At 37.8% G+C, this 24509-nt stretch overlaps 1 protein-coding gene across 1 annotated transcript in view; it reads right to left on the bottom strand.

The window, feature by feature from the left end:
• Nucleotides 1-24509, bottom strand: part of TDRD3 (tudor domain containing 3) — a 95415-nt gene that overhangs the window by 51453 nt on the left and 19453 nt on the right. Inside the window, exon 2 of the mRNA XM_054271391.1 lies at nt 2441-2525. Within this exon, the coding sequence (XP_054127366.1) occupies nt 2441-2525 (85 nt within the window). The remainder of the gene's footprint in view (nt 1-2440; nt 2526-24509) is intronic.

Here is a 24509-nt window from a genome sequence, read left to right as displayed (position 1 = left end):
CAGAGCTTGGTACAGCACTGCAGGTGGGTTCTCACCAGAGCACAGGGGCAGAATCCCCTCCCTCTCCCTGCTGCCCACACTGCTTTGGATGCAGCCCAGGACACATTTGACTTTCTGGGCAGTGAGTGCACATGGCTGGGTCATGTCCAGCCTCTCATCCAGCAGCACCCCCAAGTCCTTCTCAGCAGGGCTGCTCTCCATCTGTGCATCCCCAGCCTGTGCTGACACTGGTGCTTGCCCAGGTGCAGCACCTTGCACTTGGTCCTGGAACCTCACGAGATTCCCATGCACCCAATTCTTGAGCTTGTCCAGGTCCCTCTGGATGGCATCCTATCGTTCAGGTGTGTCAACTGCACCACTCAGCTTGATGTCATCTGAAAATTTGCTGAGGGTGTACTTGGACCCTTCATCTGTGTCATTAATGAAGATATTTAGTGACAGTGGTCCCAATACAGATCCCTGAGGGACGCCACTTGTCACTGATGTCCATTGGGACTCTGAGCCATTAATCACTACTCTCTGGATGGGACTGTCCAACCACCCAATTACTTTCTTATGCCTCTAACAGTCCATTCATTAAATCTGTCTTTCCCCAATTTAGAGAGAAGGATATTCTCAGGGACTGTGTCAAAGGCTTTACAGAAGGCCAGATAAATGACATCTGTAGCCCTTCCCTTGCCCACTGATGCAGTCACCCCATCACAGAAGGCTACTGGGTTGTTCAGGCAGAACTTGCCCTTGCTGAAATCTCCAGCTTCCCATCAGAGTAGCAGGAACGGTAGACAACTTTTACAAATACTTTTTAAGTTCTCAGACAAAATAGAACCATTTGAAGGACTGAATATACACTTAGGTCTACTTCATACTTATTTAAGCAATTCACACATACACATTCAAAAAAAGGTAAAAAAGGTCAGCTGACTTCTGGATTTCTTCTGCCTGAAAGGTGCCTCGAGCAGTCAAGGAAGAATTTGTAGGAAGTGGAATATAAATTCACTATTATCCTGCCATTAAAGACACACTGCTACCCTCTACATACTCAACAGACAAGTTAATCTTTCGAGCACAAAAAAGCCTGACTTAATGATTAAAAGTGATAAGCCATTACTTCTGGTTTCGAGTACTTGTGCAACATTCCTGGTTTATTTTATTATCTATCAAACCTGAAATACCAACACAGTCACAAATGATCATGTCAGTACTCATTCCAGCATATGATTACATGCAGGGTAATACCCAGCAACTTATTTAGGTTTTAAATACCCAACTTTATTTGGGTTTTGTATAAAGCAGCAATGCATTCTCAAATATATGGACATGCTGCTCTGGTCCAGGAATCAAATGCTTGCCTTCTGCATATTTTGCATTACGTTCTTTGCATCTTTGCATTATAATGTTGCTTTAATTCTTTTCATATTCCTTACATGAACTGGTGCCTGTATACATGAGTGACTGAACACATGCTTTAAAGAATAAGTGAAAGGAGCAGAGGGGACCCTCTTTTTCAAAGTATCATCTAAAACCATCTAGTGGTTAAATCTTGAGGGGGAACAAAATAATCCCCAACAACTCCCACATAATTTCATTATTTTATTATTTCTAATTTTAGAAAGGAAGAATACTTTTCTCTTGAGCACTCGACTACATTGTTTTCCCCCTTGAAACGACATATAGTTATTACAAAGTTTATATTAAACCAAATAAAGTACAGTTCATATTAAACCATTTAAAACATTTGAGTATGGATTTGATATGTTAAACTAAAATAGCAAATACATGAACTAAGAAAGGCAGCAGATTTATTAATGATTACCAGCAATGTATATACAACAATTCTTAAAAACCGGGATTCACATGCACACTTTTCTCATACCCTTAAAAAATATTATGGTATATTGCTTTGAAGATGTTGTGCTATCCCATACATTCCTTGTTAATTTTTTGCCAAAATTATGAGTACTAATCCAGATTTCTATAGTAAAGAAAAAAAACCAGGTTTTAGTTACATAAATATGTAGACAACACTGGATATGTGGTCTGAATGGGCTTTAAGAGCATCATGTCCAGAAGTCAGAGTGTTTTTTTAATCCAAACAAATTTATACTAAAACTTCATACTCATGGTATTACACAGCACTTCTGGTTGTATTAATGCTTATAGTTTGACTTTAGTTTTACATTTCATAAACCAGATAAATATTTTTCTACTGCCAAATCTATTCATTTTTCCTCCTACAAGTTTTGCAGTTTGGAATAGATATTCTTTCCAAATAAAATTCTCAATTCATGCAGGCAAGGAGAGAGGTAAGTACTCTGTCCTTTACATAAATCACACTGACAATAGCACACTTAATTAGACACACAAACCTATATTTGAGCCATTGCATCTATCATTTTTAACATGATTTCTCAGAAAAAACATTTTCACTACCATGACTTACATTAAGGGCAACCAGGATAATATCATTCGTATTAACTTTTTCAGATGAACTTAAGCAAGCTTCAATTCCTTCATCTGAAAGACACCTGTGAAAGAAAAAAAAAATGGAATATCACATGATGTGTCAATGAGACAAACATTTCTTCTGTCTATAAGATTGTCTTTAGTTCCTATCTTTTGTATTGGTAAAGCATAGATGCAAAAATTAATGAAAAATTACTTAACGTAAGTATTTTCTTTGCACTGATGGTGGTAGCACAGGATCAGTATCTTTCTTCAAAAATTCTGTAAGTATACAATAAGTTTTGAACACTAAGTTTTGAATTGAATACCTGAATCCATTTTAAAGGGTTGACCTATTCTAGCCTTCAAAAAAAAAACTTTAAAAAAGGATAGTTTTAACTTGAGTGATCAGAAATTGTGACATTTGTTGTTCACTTTGCCTACTCTACCCCATCTGCAGTTCCAGTTTTCAATTTTATGTAGCTGGCAACCTGCCTTCTTCTGCACAGCTCTTTATTTTATTCAAATACATCACAGCAACCATTACATAATTGATAGACATCCAGCCTGAAACACAGGTCCTCCTCAACACTTAAATAACTATTCACCAAGAAATCACCTTTTCCCAAATAATAAAAGAATCATTTAAGAAACAAAGAGTAACATGCACTAAAAATTCTCAAAATAAATATTCCTGGGTGCTTCAAGAAATACTTTGCTTTGAAGAAAATAACATGCACAGTGTAACATACAAACAAGGCAAAAAAATACTTGAAGGGAAGTACACTTGACAGACCTTTCTGATTCCAGCCCTGGTGACTTTAACATTGCCCTTTCCAGTCCTGCCAGTGTTCCAAGACTAATTACTGCTCCCAGCTGTGCTCTAACCCAGACACTTGATGGGATTTATCTGCTCATGTCAGACAATGGAATCTAGCAAATCCTGAGTCTCTAGCCCACCATCACCAAAAAGAAGAAAAGCCAATAATGAAACAATTCGGATGGCAAAAAAAGAGCATGCATATATATAGAAGCATATGAAGAAACAATTCTATTTTTTTAATAAAAGACAAATGCTTGAGAAGAATAAGGTAGCAAGATGTGTTGCTTTGCATGGGAATAGAGGATTTCCCAGCTGAGTAATTCTAAGCTTCAGTACTATGATATGGGAAGCTTTGTGGAACTCCTGTGCACTAGCAGCTCTCATTAGCTGGAGTCAGAAGGTAATGCAGAACAGCATTCCCACTCTGTGCCAGGGGAAACAGATACATCCAGACTATTCTGCTCTCGAGGCTTCAACTGTGGCTTAATTACACCAACAGACTTCCTAGAAAGAGCAGTATCAAACTCTACTAGTTTGCCTTCTGCCTTCTTCAGCGTAAAACTGAACATAAGTAGAACAGCAGGGGCTAAGGGAGTACAAAATCCATAAGCTGAGTTTTAGACTGTTGGCTAAGTCATGGAAGGGTTTTTCTTTTACTGCTCCAAATGCAAATGAAGTCATTGTTCATTCTACTAAAGCCAGAGGGACTGCAATTCTCTTACAGAGTTATTTAAGCCCAGTACTTCAGCATAAGCGCTACCATTTTCCAGCAAGAAAAAAACATTTTTAAAGAACAACTAAACAAGAATCTCACCTACAATTAAACTTTCTCTATATAAGACAAGATTAATTCTTCTATTACAAAACTCACTGCTGAGTCATGTTTTACTTTTGCACCGCAAACTGAAGAAGACTGAATCACAGCTATCAAAACAACGCTCTGGTTTAGTCAAAATTTTCAGTTTATAACTTTTTATGTATAAATTTACATATGACTTTTCAATTTAGTTTGTCTCATTATTTAGGAAAGCTTTTGAGACAGAAGGATAAAGAGAACCTCATGGGAGAAGACCACTAATTTTTGACTTGTGCTAATTTAAGCAACAGCGCTTAGCAAAAACATTGCCTATCCGACCAAAATTTCTGCCAACCTCACAGAGACATCAATCATAAAACACTACTGAGGACATCTGTTATGTTGATTTAAGCAAACATCAAAGCTTTTTAGCAAAAACCTGACTGACTTGGTTGTTTTAAGAGTTTTCAAAAAAAAAAAAAACCTATGAATATCAATGTAGGGGGGGTACTTTATAGTTCAGGGTTGGTTGGTTTGGTTATTATAGGTGCTCATTATATAAAAGTATAAATTAGGCAAATGCAAAAGATCAGGATCAAGATTACTTTAAAGAAAAAAAGATCAAATCAACAATTCTGTCAGCCAAATTCTACTAAAGAACTTGAACAGAGAAAAAAAGAGCTTTCCAGTAATGTGTCAGGTGTTGCCTCTGTGCAACAGGATGCAAAACTATAGATTTAGTAAAAACTGGTCAGAAATTGGCCAGGAAGCAAATTGCAAGCAGGAGACATTGTACACCAAATTCAGCCAAAGCACAGATCTCTCCTGCTGAAAGAAAAGCTTCAAACCAGTGCATATCAAGTCAGTCTTTTCCATTTTGCCATAATAACATTCTTATACAGACTACTTCATATAGCAATGAGTAATCCAAACATGTTTATATTTTCTTAACAAATTTATAGAAACTTATTTTAAATAAACTATTTTATTTACTCCTGTTTGTACAGTCTCCTATAAGAACTGTCAAAGTTTTAGCTTTGAGTATTTCCTCCTACAGGCCCACAAACTATTTAAGAAAATTTAAAAAAATATTTTTATTAAATTTATTTTAAAATAAATTTATTTATACAGAAAAAAATACATCTACCTCACTCAAGTATGAAAAGGGAGTCAAAATAGATAAAGCTACCTCTTCAGATGGCATAATCCTTCCCTCAACAACATAAGGATTATTAAGTCTGAGCTTTTTCCAGACTCTGAAGGAATCAGATTCCCTCTTTCTATCTGTTCTTAATGAAAGCATGCGATATGCTGAAGGTAGGACCTTTACAGCATAGGGCTGCTCAATGCTTTGCTCTCTGCATTAGATCAAGGAAGGAGGGAAAAAAAAAAACCTGATCCTGAACAAAACCAAACCCAGTAAAAACCTGCTCTGGAGTCAAAGAGAACAGCCCTGCAGCTCTGTGTCTCTATGATATTCACTCACGTGCCTCACATCATCTGCATTACCTGTTCTGCCCCTTTTGCAAAATGCCACGACCTTCGGTACCAAAAGGTCACCTACGGTGTGATCCTATTACATTAATCCAAGACACTTCCTACTGCCAAGTGGTTGGGAGCAATCCTAAACCTCACATGAACCAGATCACGCTGCTGGAAGTGCCCATAAATCCCCCAATTCCCAAGACCTACCTGGCTGTACTGGTGCTGTACAAGCAGTGTCTGTCAATCCTTGCTCCCCACACCCCCATTCCAAGCCATCTCCCCCAACTCTCCTTTATAAATAAAGGAGACACTGGGAAGAACCTGGCACAGAAATGCTGCTGCCACAGTCAACAAATTTCCCTTTTTTCCTTCTGTAAACAAACATTTCAGAATTAAGCACTTCTGCTTAATGTGAAGCAGCAAATAAATACAAGGTAAAATAAGCGGGTGAGAAGCATAGGGAGCCAGCAGCCAAGCTCCACAAAGCTCTCCAAGAAGTCCAAAGCAAGCCAGTGGCTGACCAGTGACACCTTACAATGACGCCAAAAAAACCCTACAACACACACCCCACAACACAACCTCCCACCATAAGGACTGGTAACCAAACTAAGACACACCAAAATTACCTTTAGTTTCCAAGAAATAAAGCACTCACTACACTTCTTTCTTACACATCTTAAAACAATCTTAAAAGTTGCATATTGAAGTTATGAAAACAACTACATTGATTTCAAGGGAATTTTAGTAAGTAATGCTGCAGGAGTCACACAGGGATTCTGTGGCCTTGGAACATTAATATAAATTAGAAGAAAAAAAAAAAATCAGAGTTTTCAACCAAATGGGTACAAAGCTTCCACAAATGGTTGAGATGGTTATTTCTGAAACATTCTCAAGAGAAAGAAGATCAGAAGACAAAGGAAAATAAATGTTTCTACTGCAATTCTTTTGCCTTACGCTTGCTGAAACCTGAGGGATATCTCACCTATTCCTCCCCCACTCCAGGTTCATTCATCTGAGACATGAAGCAGTACAATCCACTTAGCAACAGCTTTTGCCAGAAAAAACACCTCCTAGAAAGTACCTGCGTTCCCACCTTCAAATGAGACATTAAAACAAAGCCATTAGTAATGAATCAGCATTTTCTACATGAATCTTTCACATATAAATCCAAATCTGTAATTTTTCTGTCAAAATGTTCTCAACAAGCTTCTAAAGAAAACACATTTCAGTAATTCTTTCTTTGTAATACACAAAAAAAATATTACATCAGTGACAGGCAGAGCTGTTTTCCCATTGCTCCTTCATATCAAGTATAACATCAATTTAATAACCCACTTTTGTGCATTATAGGTGTGCATTCTCCTCTTCAGTATTTCCCACTGCTATGGGATATAACCATAGTACCAATCTTGCCTATGCCTCTACTTCTCTCCCTTTATGTTCTGCTTTACTTCATAAAGAACAAATTACACCTGATGTGAATAGACAAATTTGTATACTGCTACTCTATTACCTATGTCTGAAACACTGAAGAAATTGGCAGTATCAAAGCAAGATGCATTTTTTGTCTGCTCTATACTGCTGGATCAAACACTTCAGTTGCAGACAAACACGCATGTGTATACACACACACAGAGAAAGGTTCTAAATGAGAGCCTTACTCTCTAATTAAATCCAGCAGGTAAACAACTCTCCTAATAATATTTATTTGTCATGAGCAGCTTTCTTGAAAAGCATCTTTTCTCTCTTTGTAATTAACAGTTCATGCACACTTTAATCTTCCATCCTTTTTCTATCACATAATTTTTCTATAAATCCTGTGTAATTTTCTTCAACTATCTCTAGAATTAACATCTTATTAAGTAGAAGCTTTGTTATTAAGAAGAAGCAAATAAGGAAAATTAACATAAATAAATATGTTCTATAAAATTTATCCATTTCAGATTCTCAACTTTTCCAGAATCACTGCGATATTACCAAACTCAAACTTCACTACCACTTCTAATTCAGTGCCAGCCACACAAATCAATGAGTTTTATAGTAAATTTTATATAGCTATTTTCATTGTGTTTATGCAAAAATCAGAATGTTCCTTACATTCCTTACAGAAGCAGATTTATACAATCATGCTATAAAATGGTATGGTTTTCAAAAGGAAAAAAATCGCAGAAAGCTTTCAAATTTTTCTTACTTGATAACGCCTCAATAAAAAAGAGAACACTCGAAGCAATTAAGCAGAGGATCTTAAAAGGCCGCAGTAGTACACGACCACCACTGGATGTCAGTGTTGCTCCATAACAGAAAAACTGCACACCAGCTATCTCAAAAACTTGGGCGTTCTCTTAATAGGGCTTCAAAATGTTTTGCTGAATTTCAGTTGTGTAAAGGAATTACAAAAAATGTTAGAAATTTCACTAAGGAGCTATCCACTACAGCTGTTTAAAAAAGAAAAACAAACCACATTTTAAGGCATTATTATTCAAATACAAAAATCAGATCGCCAATAAAGTTTTTCCTTTAACCTGTGTAACTATTACTGGGAAGCAACTGACACTGTTCTTCCCTTCAGCTTCTGAGCTTTTAGTTTAAAGAACTAAATGGGCAAAATTAGAGTCAATTGTTCCTTTAACCACAAGGCAAACATCTGCAAGGAATGACAAACCTAGATTCAAGTGGCATTCTTGGCAATTTTACTATCAATATTCTCACACCAAGAAATGTCATTTCATTTTGCAGTTGCATTTAAAGATTTATTTCCTACATCTTGTTCTTGTCTCGTACATTTGATGTATCTTCCTCATGTGTTTTGCACATACACCAATGACTGTTGCTATAAACTGTATTTTTGTTTTGCTATCACTTTTTCAATTTGTTAATAACACTCTGAACTGTGACCTGAGCACTCACAGCTTTGCAGTTTTAAGGAGCTTTATCTCATGTTTGAGCACAGTATTTCACCCAGGTTTTTCATGATAGTATCAAATCAAGCATGACCCATAAGATGTTTTCACGTAGCCTCAGGTTTTGACAGTGAATCATCCATAGCCATTCTTTCTAGTACAGTCAAATTACTCTGATAATTGCCTTACAGAAACTTAATCTAAACTGTTTCTCTAATTCACTCCTAAAGATGCAAACCAAAATTTTACAATAACAGAATGGACTGTACTGTATCACTATTAAAAATCCACTAAGTTTTAAGTGCACTTATGCTAGCAAAAGCCAATTTGAATAATCCAAAAAGCACTGAGAATACAGAATTTTGGTTACAACTCAGTAAGCATGCAGGTGAAGAGGTACCAAAGTATTTCAGCATACTTTAAAATATTACTGACATTTCTAAAACTGGTGCACAGCCACTACATCATCTTGGTTCCCCAGGCAGTTAAACTTGCATCTCAGCTACCTAATTTTTCACTCCTGGGAATACACCACTTCCTTAAGTGCAGTCTCCAGCCCAAGCCAAGCTGAAACCCCAGAAAGGAGCTCATGAAATATACATTCACAAGCTCATGTTCTCAGATGTTTAGCTGACAAAACTTAAGGCCTAAACTTCTCTCAGATGTCTATGACATTTGACTTTCAATAAAAAACATGAACTAAGAAAGTCAATGTATTTTTAGAACAAATAAAAAAGATTGGCATTTTTTTACATGCCATAATAAAAGCAGAATGACTGTCATTACTGCCCCCGCCTTTTTTTTAATGTGAGAAAGCAAATCCAAGTTAATTAGCACTAAAATCTATTTTGACAGTAAACTTCTGACCTAAAGAAAGCACAGCAAATATTCAGAGCCAAGGAAAAGGAGAAAACCAAAACAAAAACAAAACCCAGAAGTGCAGTACTTAACATCAATGCATTAGCTTCTTCCTGGCTTACACTTACCTGACACTTTCAGTAGGAATGGGATAAAGACCAAATAACTCAGAAGCACTACAGTTCTAAACACATGCAATATCAAGCATTGCAAACATTATTTCACTGCATAAGCAACAGTAGTCCAGCAGCTGACAGCGAGGCCCCACACAAGCACCCACTGTGCTTCTCCTTCAGGAACCTCCTGCTCCTCAGCCAGCCTACCCCATCTTGATGTGGAGCCGCTTCCTTGCCCTCCTACCGACACAGGAGAGGCAAAGAGCCCAGATGGAACTGCTCTCCCTAACAAGGAGCCTTTTCTGCCTCTCCTACACTAACACTAGAGAGGAGAGCTGCCCTATCCCTGGATCAGTAGTCCTGAAACAGGATTTGGTGGTAAGCAGGTTTCTGCTTAGTGTCAGAGGCAGAGAGCACCACAGCAATCCCTCAAGGGCTTCCAAGTCATATTTCTGTTATGATTTTTTAATCACCTTTATCAAACCAGCCTCCTATCCATTTCCAAAGGACAAGGACTATTGTCATACAAAAGCTGGAATAAACAGTGACAGTTTTAGAATTAATCTTTAATATGTTTGACATGCAAGGAGAACTGTAAGTCTATTATTGGGTTAGCCTGACAGTCAGTCACTCTCACACCTCCCTAAATCCACCCCACACACCACCCTTCTCTTTTTAATTACTAGAACTTGTATTATTTTGGGGTTCCCCCCACAGCCTTTCTGAAATTACTCTGTTCCAAACATGAAGTATCAAACAACAAGTTTGAAGCATACTCTGCATCAAGTTCTTGCACACAGAACAGTAACTTGAAGACATTTTAACAGCTGCATTAGTGAAGTCTTTACAGTTGCACCTCTCATAGTGCGATGTGTGCTCTTTTTAAGTCTATTTTCTTCTATAAAATTCCTACTGCTGGGAATACTTAAGAGTATGAGGCTGGCAGCACATCTTTAACAAGGTAAAGTTTAGTTCTTGAATAAAACATAAAGCTTGTTTACCTTTACAACCATATGACACATCTCTAATAACATCACCATCAAAAACCTCACACTCTCCACTTGCTCTTTCACAAATGCAATATACTTCATTCACCACACGCTTTACCTAAGCTATGTACACAAAACTGAAAACCAGAATCAACCTTCCTTTAGAATTCCAGCTCCCAACAGAAGAATTCAAAATAATCCCTTGCTAAGCCCTGACACAGAGTCAGGAATCCTAGAAACTGGAGAATCCTAGAAACTGTCTCACAACACTGGTCTACAAGAAGCCAGTTTCAGGACACCTGCAATTCTTCTACAAGCAGACAACCGGGAAAGGGAGAAAAATTGTAACATTTGGAAAACAGGCATGTGGAAAAGCCTGTCTTAAACTGACAAGGAACTACTAAGCAGGACACTCTCTGAAAGGGCTGCACAGACAGTAAGATTACTTCCTTATGCTTTCAAAAAGCTTAAATTAGATGGACTTCACTAATGAAGTAATGTTTATCTCTTCATTGGAATGAATGTCACATTTATCTCTTCACTGGCATCTCTAAACAGCGTGAGAAATCACTGAAAGTCACGAAAAAAGCTACAAATTGAGATCTCAAATCTACATGTGATAGGTTTTTAAAAACTGTACTGCTGCAATTTTAGGTCTTATTTGTGATATAGTTTTAAATTGAAATAGCAGCACTATAAGTATATGCAAAGGTAACTACTACATAAGTAAAGAGCCACTAAATTTTCCACCTTAAAACAACTGCAAAAGCTGCTGATAAATGATTTGACGGGGAATTTACATTCAAAATGTATCTGACAAACTATTAATTCTTCATATTAAAGATGGCAAAATTCAAAGCACTAGGTAGGAAGTAGGGAATGAAGGCGATTGAAAGGAAGAAAGAAAACAGACCTTCCCCCAAATAGAAGATGAAATCACCAGCTGCTTAGCATCAGTCTAGAAGGAACTTTTGCCCATCTCACTCATTACTTTATTTCCACTTCTTGAGCCCTGAATTAACACAGCAGACACAGAGCATAACTTTCTCTGCTGGAAGTAACCAACCAAGTTCCACAGTGCAGCCATAATCATCAATCACGTTGGAATGCAGGCATGGGAGTTACTTATTTCACCACCACGTATGTATGTAAGACGAGGAGTGCCCGAGTCAAACTGAACTCCCTGTTCTGCTCAGTGGCTACACACTCTTTCAAGGTGAAGATCAAAAACATATATAGCTCTCACTTCACCACATGGTTAAATACAGAATCTTCGAGTGAATGAGTTGGTTAAACAAGTTCAAAAAACCATCAAAAGCCCAGGACAAATCAGAAACTTTGATAATAATTAAAAAATATTTAAACGGTAAGGAATTATTATTTCATTATGAAATAAACATATTTTCAGATTTTTGTATCTTCCCAGAGTACTCTATTCAAAGGCCATTATTACTGATAGCTTAGACAAAACAGTAAAGAGGTACTGGATTTTATATTTAAAACCAAAATATTAAAGGATGTTTTTCAAAGGAAAAAGGGAGATAAATTATATCAACCAAGCAAAAAAGAAGTCAAAAGAAAGACTGAACAAAATATTCTGGAGGATTCATTTGCTAAAAGTTAGTAATAAAGACTTTTCAAAGCAGGCAGAAAAATCCTGACAGGTGACAAGGATGACAAATGAATGAGTGCCAAAAGGATTGATAAAAAAACAGTTATACTATGTAAGTTGGTTTTCTTTGGGTTTTTGGTTGCTTGGGGGTTTTTATTATTCTTTCTAAACTAAATCTTACAGAGTTTTGGAAGTTCTCCAAACTAAAGTTCTCATTTAAATACACATCTAAGCAAGTTTCTCAAATTGATATAACAATATAAAAGGCCTTAGAAAACACACAGCAGTGACAGCAAATCCCACTGGGATCAGCAAATGTTTACCCAATAGCTCCACAGCAGCCAAAATCCAGAACTGCTGACACGCTTTAAATGAACGCCTCTACCAGAATAGAACATCAGATATGCTGATCACATGAAATCCTAGGATTTACATAGACACACATGAGCAAACTCATATAAGCTATAACAGACTAAAATTTGTAGCCTCATGAGAACCTTTTGGGCTTTAGGGGGAAGATATTTCTGGTAGATAGAAGATGTCTCACCCACAGCTATTAGAGTTCCCTAAAAAAATGAAGAGAAAGAGAAGGGAGCGGAAGGATGCAAGGAGGAGAGGGTAGAAAGACTTGCTGAAATAGCTTTGGCCAGACCCTTCAACAAAAGTTTTTAAAGAAAACGAATTTAGGCACAAGAAACGAGAAGAATCCTTTCTCACATACTAAAACATGGGAAAGGAAGGGTACGAACACAATGGTTTCTCTTCTAGAGGATTAGTTAACACTGGATATATTCCTCTGGTTTGTACAGAATACCACAGATTTTAAGGCTAAGGACTGGACAGCAAGGTGGTAATTGGTGATGATTATACAGTCTTAGATGACACAAAAATCTATAGCTTAGTGCTCTCTATGACCATAGGATAAGCTGTCAGATGAATTTCAACATTAATAAACACAAAGCACTGCACAATGAGAACGGAAAAAAAGCTCACACAATGTATACAATGCTGAGCTCTAATTTAGTTTTTAATGAAAAATATATATTTTTCATTAATAACTTAGTTAATAATGAAAAATATATAATGAAAAATATGTCATTCTGGACAGTATGCCATGGCTCAGTAGCAGTCCAAATCACAAGGATCTGTTTTGAAAATAATATAAGACACAACATTATGAAACAAAGCAAATCAAATAATTACTAACTAATACTGTTGTTGCATGTAACTTTCTATTATAAAAATTCAAGTTGCTTAATTTTTAACACAGACTTCCACCACAGGTCATAATGCACAGCACAGATTCTCCTGACTAGTTGCAGAACCTCCATCCACAGACATCTTCCAAGACATAGCTAAGTAAATCTACAGATGTTCTAATCTAGAAGCTGCAGATGATCTAATCTAGAAGCCGAAGTTTTAATTAGGACAACTTTCAGAGGTATCTTAGAATATTTCAAGAACTCACTGCAATTTGAAACCCTTGAACACATTACACATTAACATATTACATTTTAAGATGCAAAAACATAGGCTTAGTTTTAAAAATCCTGAAGTTATTCCTCCCTTGGTTAACACACTTTATTCTTACTCCCATGCTTACTTTACATACTTACATTTATTTTTATTTCCACTGGTTTAAAACCTACTGGAATTCTGGCACAATTTCATAGATGATGTTGTTGGCCCTTCCGGTCAGTTTTTTCATACCTTAGATCAAAAGCTGTTTAGTGTCTATAAACAGAACTGGCAATCCTTTTAACAAATAACCTAATTAACATATACATTCTACATTTAATTACCAGAGAAATGTAGAGTCTGTTCCTAATACTGGTGAAGAGAGACAAAGATACCAAACCCCAGTTCAGAATACATTTAACGCTCTGTGTGTGAGGCCTTCCATCCTCCTGAGCATGAAGTGTTGTTTGCACTGCTGCTTCAGCATAGGTGCAATGCATATGCTTTCAAATGTTACAATTCTTTTCTAGTGTAATGTGCCAGCTCACCAAGTTTTTTAAGACATACAGCAAACAGCTGACAACTGTGTGGCCTCTGTGTAACCAAGCTGATTATATGACAGATTGGAGTCCTCAGCTTCTTATAGAAAGCCAGACAAGAATTAACCAAGACCAGCTCTCAGCATACACAACAAGGCATGAAACCATGTACACAACAAATACACAACATGCAGAAACAATGAAGTGGTGATTTACTGTAAACGTAGCACATATTTTGATTAACTAATGAATGAATTGGGAGATTCATGGAGAATCAGTAATTCCTCCAACACTAAACCAGATGTGTAAGAAATTATCACATAGATAAATGTAGGAAATTGAGTCTTTCTGTTAACAATATTGATTTGTTCTCTTCTCCCTCAAGAGTCCCAATTACAAGTTCTAAGTCTTATAAAAATTACTTTTGAGAATCTGAATGCAATTTTGCAATTGATATTTGGAGATTTCAGTTGGCTGGATCTTTTAAGGTGACTCTGCTCAGTCCCTGGCAGGAACACAGCAATTCATTGCAGTCTACCAACACCATCAGTCATCCCAAGTTAAGTTCCCACTACCACTTAATTAATGAAATGATAGAAGTCTGCAGTTGGATGACACACAGCACCCTGAACATCACCATCTCTGATATCTCTAATTAGATGTCAGCACTGAAAAGCTTGACCCAATACAAGTTTGTCATCCACAGAAACCGTTCTCTTACTCAAGGCACAAGATAAGGCAAAATTAGAATTAGGATGCAGAGAAAGATGAAAGCAAGGCCATCAAGTAATTAAGTACTACCAGCAGTAGCCTGATGACATAAAAATTACCAAAAAAACCCTCTTAATTTGGCATAGAACCATACAATTAAGTCATTATCTTACTGTCAGATTCTGGATTGCATCTTCATAAGCAGATTTGTCAATCCATACTTCCAGAACCACCTTGGTTATTTCATTTTTAAATGAATGTAGTAGTGTTTCTCTTTTCCTCCTGTACTCAAGCTGATGGTACTGCCTTCTAAATTCATGTAATTTATAACTATGCTTTTCCAGCTTATAAAATGAAGGTAAATACAGCAATTTTAGCGTTTATCCTAAATTATTATTACAAGGTACAAAGTGAGGCTGTGATGCTTCTGGCATTCCACTGCATAGGAAAGCCAAGTCTATCATAAGACAACAATTAGTTCTCCGCCAAAACAAAAGGAAACATTTAAAAATTTGAAACATTAAAGCATGGCACGAAAATTAAATTCTATTAACAAATCAAAATTCAGACAAAGGAAAAACAGCTCCAACATAAACAGATCCATGAGTTAATCACTGTTTTTCATTTCTATTTCTTTCCCTTTTTCATCTTCCTCTTCTCCATGGGTTTACAGTTCTTATTCTTAAACTACAATACTGCAAAGAAAAAAAAAAAAAAAAAAAAAGGGAGCTGACCTTATATAATAATATGCAAGATGACATGTAAGATACCAGGGCTTTATGACCAAGATATGACCTGACAGTTTTCAAGTGGGTAGTTGAAAATATTCTGAGAGAGAAGATCCACAACATAAATATATTTCCCTAAAAGTACACCATTCTCCATGTCATTGCAGTATTATTACACTCTTAGATAGAGAATTTACATTCTAGCCTTTAAGTCATACAGCAATTGATCTACTCAATTTTCAGAATTGGACACACATTAACCACACAAGCAAAATAAATTTATCCAAAGGTATTTTGTAGAAGATGATGCAGAATTAGGTACAGAAATCAAATGTTCGTTCCTGGGTCACACCTCAAGCATTACTGCCCTTCAAGTATTACAGATATCTATGAGAAGATACTATAGTTGTTAAATATTTGAACACTTGAATTTCTTAGGCTTCTCTTTTTCAACTAAACTACTTTTCCCTAGAAGGTCATGTTGTTTTCTAGATCTCTACTTAGACTTCTTTTTCTCCCCACCCACACAGCTTTCACGCAGCGCTGCACCCGAACTGGACACCAACTCCAGCTAATGCCTTACAGCACTGCCCAAGCTGAAAGAATCTTTTAATGCATCTTACAAACACCATAACTAACAACCAGGACAGCTGCTTTTTATACCCCATTCAACAGCATGATACTGCATCATACTTTCTACATATATAACAAAATATAAAAAAAGAACTGCTTCTCATGAATCCTTATGATATGCAGGTGACTACTCCTACCTACACCCACAAAAAAATCTGCATTAAGCCTACTGAAATACATTTGTTTCTCTTCTATTCCAGACCATTTTTGACGTTGATTTTAAACTCTAAAGACTTGCTGCTGAAGTGTTTGCAACCCTTCAGGTTAGACATTGTCTCATACTGTAAGTAATACCCCATCTCACAAGCAACTGTGTCTACTGTATATAAACTACATTTTCTCTTAAGTACCTAAAAAAACCCACACAAAGCTTCATTAAATGAACAAGACAGCATTGTTTTTTTCCGTGTCAAAACTTGTCTTGCCTTACTTCTTAAATTTCTGTTTGCAGTTGCTTGTCATCCTATTATGCTTGTCTATAAAAACACTGAAAATTATTAAACTGTTTACAGAACACCATGTTAGCCTGAGTGTTTCAAGATTCTCATTTTTACAGGGAAAAAAAAAACTAAAGGAGCAGTAACAATAGCTGAAGCCCACTAATCTTTTCTCACAATGTTCTTCTGCTGCCACATTTACAGAAGTGTGAAGTGTGAATCATTCAATTTTACATAAAGTAAAAAGAAGGCATTTTGGAGGTAATCTTGTTACCCAACTACAGGAACATAATTTTAACTTTATCCTGGATGGAGATAATGCAGATGAATAGATCAAAGACACAAAATGAGAAAGGAAGAGGACTTCATAGACTAAGACCCCTGTCTTAATCTGTTCCCTCTGATGCTTCTTTAACATAAAAGGACATAAAGAATTATCTTCTGGAAAGAAAAGCATATTTCTCACCCCTAATTAATGTAAGTTTACAGAAAGGAAAAAAACAAAATCACAACACAAAATATTCACCAAGCTTTGCCTTAAAAGAATTTGTCCTACTGTTCAAGGTTTTGGAGAACACCGGTCATTTCAACTTTCCCTCTGTGCTAATTGCCAAGGGCTGGAGCTTTACTCTGTGCTGGCATTCAAGTATGGCATCTCAAGTTTCACTGATGTCAGCTTGCAGTGCCAGTGCTCACAGTCCTCTCCTCGCACGATGTCCCAGATCTCAGGTCACATCTTTCACTTTGGTGTTGCCACTCATGTCACATGCCAGATGGAAGTGAACAGAGAGGACCCGTAACTTGTTCCTGCACATGACACTATTTCAGCGACAGACACCTCACTGATACTTCCATATTCCATGACTCAATCATGCAGAATCTTAAGGTAAAAAAAGGATTTACTTTCTACAAGGGTAGTTTCTCACAGACATTGCCTCACAGTGGGGAATCCTCTCAGCAACAACTGCTAGAGGATTTAATTGCATAGTTTGCATGCAAGCTATCGAATACAGGCAGAGTTTTCCTATAAATAGACCAGATTTATTCCCCAAAGACAGCACGTGTTGATTTGAGATGGGTTACAAAGGTTAACCTACACATGATTTGGCATCAGAACTTGAATGCAGTCTGTTCTTGTTGCGGGATGGCAGCCAAGTAGCTGCTGGCAGCATCTTACAGCAAAATTTTTGCTATGACTAATTCAGGTGACTGTACCAGTACAATAGAGAAGAATAAATATATCTTTCCCAGGGAAAAAAAAGGGAAACTGTCTATCTGTAGTAGTGAAATTCAGGGCAAAGATTATCTGGAACCTCTCAGTGGCAGTCACAATCCTTTCTATAGAGACATGGTATGCTTTTGCCATCAAAAGAGCAGCTTGCAGGTAGTACAAGCAGCTACAACCACCTTTAGCTACAAAAGGTAAATTCATTCCTTTCCTTCATTGAACAAAGCAATATATTTCTGCAATGAAATACTTCAGCTTGTACAAACACTAAGCTTGTTAGGCAATTCAGCACCATTTCCCCAGTCCTAGACCCTGTAAACTTCCAGGAGGTGCCTGCTTTTAACTGGAAGTACAGGGGCTTCACAACCTTCTTAAATACATTTGTCAAGCTTTTTAATCAAGATTTATGAAATATGCTGGCTCTAACTTGCCCTGTTGCAACCCATGAAGAAAAATGCTCACTTGTTACTCCAAGCTGTGTTAGAGCAAAAGTCAGTTTGATTCTCATCCTACTAAAACAGCAAGGGTATAAACTAAACACAAATTCATTTTCAGCATACTTCAACAGCTTTGGAGATATGCAGCTGTATACTAATTAATTAATCTCCTTCTGCTAAGCAGAAAATAACATCATGCTATGGCAAAGCAGAGTATCCCGATTTTACCCACAGATGCAGCATTCATGAAGATTTCTCAATCCATAAAGCCAAGACACACTAAGCACAGAAGTAGTCACATCTGAGAGCCTCAACATATTGAGAAAAACTTCCTAGACAAAACTAAGCTAGTACATCAGAAAAGGAATTCAAACAATAAATAAACAAAACTCCCAGACACCAAGAAAAACCTTTTTCATTAATTAAATCATACATCTTAAAAAGCTCAGTCATGATGTTTAAGGAAAGAGTGTCCCTGCTTCCACCTCTTCCTACTGGATGCAATAATTCCCTTTCCCGACACCTCTCACTCCTCCACCCAACAGCTCTTAAGTTTAAAAGTTTAGCTGCTGATCAAGAATGACTGCATCTGAGTTGATGTGCATCTACCTTAGAGAGCTGTTTCTGTCACACATTCTCACTCCTCTCTCTGGAGTGAGAATGCTCAGTCAGAGAGCATTTGCTCTGGCACAGTAACTTTCCCCCCTACTTAACTGACGAATTCTGGTGCTGCCACTGCCCCCGATGGGCTCGGCCTTGGCCAGCAGTGCGTGTGTCCCGGAGCCGCCTGACATTGGCTCTATGCACGTGGGGGAAGCTTCTGGCAGCTCCTTACAGAAGCCACCCCTGTAGCCCCCTGCTACCAAAACCCTGCCAGACAAACCCAATAAGCAAGCTGTCATGCTTTAAGTCTAAACACAAAAGAATGCTAACATGGCTTTTTACAAATGAAAAGAGCCTATGTTTGTAAAAAATGTTTTCTTTGTATAAATAGCTGTAGTTTTCAAAGTTTGCTACTTTAAAATGAAATTTATTTACCAGCTCATTGTAATCAACAAGTCATGTAAAAAAATGCAGTTCAGACTGAAGATTTTAGCTTCCTCAGGGAACTGGAGTATTCAGAAATAACAGAAACATGCCAAAAATTAAGGTACTCCAAGAACAAGGACCCTGAAATCTTCATGTGCTCAAGTGAAGGAGCTGTCTGTGGAGGCAGCTAGTAGCAGCAATGGGACAGCAGCAGCTCCAGCGGCCAGGGTGCTGAGTGACACCTGGCAGCCCCCAGCTCAGCCAGCACTGGCACCTGCCTGGCAGGTAGCAGGCTGAGCCCTGGCACCGGCAGGACCTGGCACCTGGCTCACATGGGCACGCTGCCCGCTCCACTCACAATGCAAACGCAAAGCCTCTGCCACAGCTGCCATCCATAAAAGAGCGATAACAACATCTCTGCCTCACAAAAGTACTGCAGGGAAAATTGAATTTGAGGTGGAAAGCATTCAGAGACAAAAAGTGAGTATTTTTATGAGCAAATTTGGAGTCTTTTTAATCAACAACTAAACATTTGAAGCAACGTATTTATTATACCCTGCATTCAAAAATACTGCAAAGATCACATACACAAAACCACAGTCCATAGTCTGTTAGCTTCCTCCACATGCTCCAAGGAAATGCCACACAGAAAAGCACATTTATTTTATACACAGTGATATATTGCATTTGATGCTATAATTAAAAACATAATTAAAAAGCAAAACCAATTAATATTGTCCACTATGGTAAAGAAAAATTAAATCACTGGACTGTATCATATATCCATCTTAACTATGGCTAACCAACTTAGAAAACAAATACTATAAAAATGGCTCAGATGAAAAGGAACATTTTATGAACTACCACTGCCCCTTTGAACTGATCCTCCAGTACCAAAGGTGAAGCAAATAACAGGAACTCATCCAAAACTCCAGAGCTTCAAATGCACAAAGAGAGGCCTTGCACTCCAAAAAAAATTTATAGAACCTTTTCAGTTGGAAAAGACTTTTAAGATCATCAAGTCCAACTATTACTGAAGCACTGCTAAGTCCACTACTAAAACATGTCCCTGAGTACCAAATCTACATATCTTTTAAAAACCTCCAGGAATGGAGACTCAACCTCTTTCCTGAGCAGACTCCAAGTCTTAATCACCCTTTCTGCGAAGAAAGTTTTTCCTAATATCCTAAACCTCCCCTGGGAAGAAACTGAGGTTTTTCCTCTTGTCCTACAACTCATTACTTGGGAGAAGAGACTGACCTCCACCTTGCTACAACCTCCTTTCGGGAAGTTGTAGAGAGCTATGAGGTCTCCCCTGAGCCTCCTCTCCAGGCTGAACAACCCCAGCTCTCTCAGCCATTCTTAAGGCTTTTACCCCAGATCCTTCACCAGACTTATTCCTCCTCTTTGGACATCTCCAGCATGTATACATAAATATAAAAATAATACATCTAGAGAAAAATAAAACCTACACAGTTAAAAACAGGAAAAAGCAATCTGCAACTAACCAGTGCCATCTGAACAGTTCTGATGAGATTCAGTGACCCTCACTGCAGAGGGTAGGCTGGATATTTGAATTGGAATGAGTCACTGCCCCATTTGCAATCACCACAGCAATTTATCTTTCTTATCTTGGACACCTAGCTTAGAAAGAGATGAATGGCCTTCTGGAGGCAATTATTTCTGTAAATTTAATGGAGATATAAGAGTAACCAGCTCAACACAGGCATCTAAATTTTCAGCAATTAAATTTGGACAGAGAATTAAACCTGTGTCTACTGTTGGACCATAATTCCAAGACTGCACATTCCTGACAACAGGCATCAAGACAAGAGCACAAGTACTACATTTTGAAATGCACAGGCTAATACTTACCTACTGTTTGAATGCAACTGCAAGAAGAGCTTTCAGTATTGTCAGAAAAGATGAAGTTCCTCCAAAATAGGCAGAATCATAACATTAGAGAAAACAAAATTCTGTCCTTATAAACAGCAATTAAAAATACGTATAGACACATTTAAACTCTTCTGAGAATCCTAAGAAATCCCCTAGTTTCCTGAATGTTAAAGAATAAGTTCTTCTTAGGAGGAACTAAAGTTGTACTTCCTCCTCTTTCCTCTAATAGGAAGACAGAAACAGCTACTACAGTCAGTTTTGTAGAGAACTTGCCCAAGAAGCTAACCCATTGTTACACCACCCTTCAACAATGTCTGAACTTCTTGATTCAGGAATATATCACAAATTGATCTGGATGATTTCAGGGAAACAGCTGCTTCCAACACTGAAATACTTTTAGACCTAGAGCACCAATGGCTGCCATAGATTCCAGAAATATGCAGAAGGGAGAAAGTGCACATCAGGATGACTGAATGATGTCCTTCTGGGAGTCACCGTCTCTAAGCACATGCAGCACCACAACAGCCAACACCACAGCTATAGCCATAAACTGCTTGCACAATCCAGTATAGAGTATTTTTACACCAAAAAGTAAATGACTACCTCAACATTAAAAGAAACCCCTGACAAGCAAATATTGCACATAACTATAAAACTCTGAAAGTCTGCAAATTCAGGTGTCTGCTTTAAAAAAAAATTGCTTTGAATTTCTTCATTTAACAGATATCCCCATAAACTTCTATTTTGTGTGACTCAAACTTGCAACAAATGGTATGCAGACAGTTCATAGTAGCAATAATGCAAAATCTTACAATTTCTATGTTTCATCCTATGTGCACCACAAAAATTCTTCCATTTTGCACTGCCTCTATAAGTTTCTGAAGTTGATTTTATAACTAAAGTTTCACATGTAGATAGAAAATTCAGGAACAGGAAAATAAAGCTCTCAATAATTTATCAAATAGGTTAGACTGAAAAACTACATGTTGTTTTCAAAGCCTATGTATGACTACACAAAAATTACATTAAAGACACACACAATACCAGAAGAGAGAGAAAATACAAACATGAAATGTCAGACAGGCTTCATGAACAGTATTTTCTTGTGTATTTACTCACATCACTTCAGGCATAGCAATACCACAATATGCTGCAACTCTTATCTCCAATAGCTAATATTTGAAGTCCACACTAAATACAATATTATGCCACCGTTAGAACTTTTTTCCTTTTGCTTTTTTCTTGCTACTTTTTTTTGTAAGGACATTGTGATCACAGGATCCAAGTGAAAAATATGAAATAATTAAACATGCCATCAAGGGCTTCCATAACATGAGATGACATTACCTTTCACAAAAAGGAATTAAGCACAGTTCGATTTTAGTTAAAAGTATCAAAAATACAAGCTTTAAATTTGAATGCCCTGCTTGAAACACCTACAGTTTTTCTGGCCTGAGTAGTTATCATTCTGATAGGAATTTAGAGATGTGCACTGAATGTGCAACCCACACTTCTGAAAATCCTGACTCCAGCCCTCTCCATTGCTCTGGTTTAATTCCCAGTCAGAATTCCCACCCTTTCACTTCTTAACCTTCCCTATCTGATGGAAAACAGTCTTTTCTCAGACACTGTCTGAAAATGAGGACAGCGTCAGTGAACTGTTAGAGAGATACACTCAGTAACACGTACAGGGAGGCAGACAAAGAGCACTTCACTCTGTGTGCTCAGGCAAAGCACCTTGGCATCTTTACCATTTTTCTCTTCTGGCAACACCAGACTGGGAACTGCAGTCCACACACCTGAGGGACAGTATGCCATCCAGAGGGACAGGCTCAAGCAAATGGCCTGTGGAACCTCATGAGGTTCAGCAAAGCCAAGTGCATGGTCCTGCACCTGGGCTGGAGCAACTCCCAGTATCAATACAGGCTGCGGGATGAAGGGACTGAGATCAGCCCTGCTGTGAAGGACTTGGGGTGCTGCTGGATGAAAAGCTGGACATGAGCTGGCAGCATATGTTCAGAGCCCAGAAAGCCAATGGTATCCCCGGCTACATCAAATGAAGCAGGACCAGCAGGTTGAAGGAGGTGATTGTGTCCCTCTGCTCTGCTGAGACCCCACCTGGAGTGCTGCTCCAGGTATAGAGCCCAGCACTGGAATGACATGGACCTTCTGGAGCAATTCCAGAGGAGGGACACAAAAATTATCAGAGGGATGGAACCTCACATGAGGAAAGTCTGAGAGAGTTGTGGTTGTTCAGAATGGAGAAGAGTAAACTTATTGCAGCCTTTCAATACGTGAAAAGGCTTATAAAAAGGATAGGGACAAGCTTTTAAACAGGCCCTCTTGTGATAGGACAAGGAGGGGTAATGGTTTTAAACTAAAAGAGGTTGGGATTACAACTAGATATAAGCAAGCAATTTCTTTTACAGTGAGGGTGAGGAAACACTAGAACAGGTTGCTCAGAGAGGTTGGTAGATGCTCCATCCCTGAAACATTCAAAGTCACGAATGAGGCTCTGAGCAACCTGATCTAGCTGAAGATGTCCCTGCCTATGGCAGGGGGGCTGGACTAATGTCCTTTAAACATCCATCCTGACCCACACTATTCAATTATTTTATTAATGGCATGAAGTCGGCTATGCATGCTACAAAATTTGTTCATGACCTTAAAGCCTCAGAAATATCTGTCATACACCAAAGCTCTTTAATTCACACTGAACACAGGAAAACACTTTTAATATAATTCACAAAGAGATTCAACAGAAGGCACCCCACTCCCCCCTCTCTGTATTCCACTGACAAACTGTGAATGCCTAACTAAACAACTCAGTAAGGGCTTCTGTCTTGCTGAACACTCAGCCTAGGCTTACCCTTTATGACCAACTATTTATTTTGTCTTTACTGATTTAAGGATCTAAACATTGTATGCTCAAAAATAAAATTTTAAAAAATGCTTCTCGTGAGACCATTTTCACATCCCTCTCCACAAACGTAATTTGCTCCCTTTTCTTTGATATTACTCATAACTCTTTGAAAGCTCAAGTCACTGCCTACACTTTGGCAAGACTATTACTTTGCTTACTAGTGAGAAGTTAAGAGAAGTTAATGGTTTGACAACAAAAAATTTGGCTTTCATGCAGACTGGTCAAATAGCCATGAGTCATAGTGCTGTGATCTCAAACTTGCTTTGCCCATACAAATTTCATCAGACTACTCCCTCTTTACTCACAGACTTCCTCCTCAACCAGGCACCACCTGGTTATTCACCACTCTTTGCTATACATTCTGCCTATCTGCACACACACCTGCATCTCCTATGACGTTTCATTAATGGGTAATTCCTGATCTCTGTGCTAACAACTGCAATCACAGAATTTACTGTGAAGAGTCTCA

Source organism: Melozone crissalis, unplaced genomic scaffold (genome assembly GCF_028551555.1).
Source record: "Melozone crissalis strain CALT ecotype California unplaced genomic scaffold, PUWL_Pcris_2 ptg000013l_1, whole genome shotgun sequence".
NCBI classification, from domain to species: Eukaryota; Metazoa; Chordata; class Aves; order Passeriformes; family Passerellidae; genus Melozone; species Melozone crissalis.
Note: the sequence above shows the minus strand (reverse complement) of the source record. Positions and strands in the feature narration are given on the sequence as shown.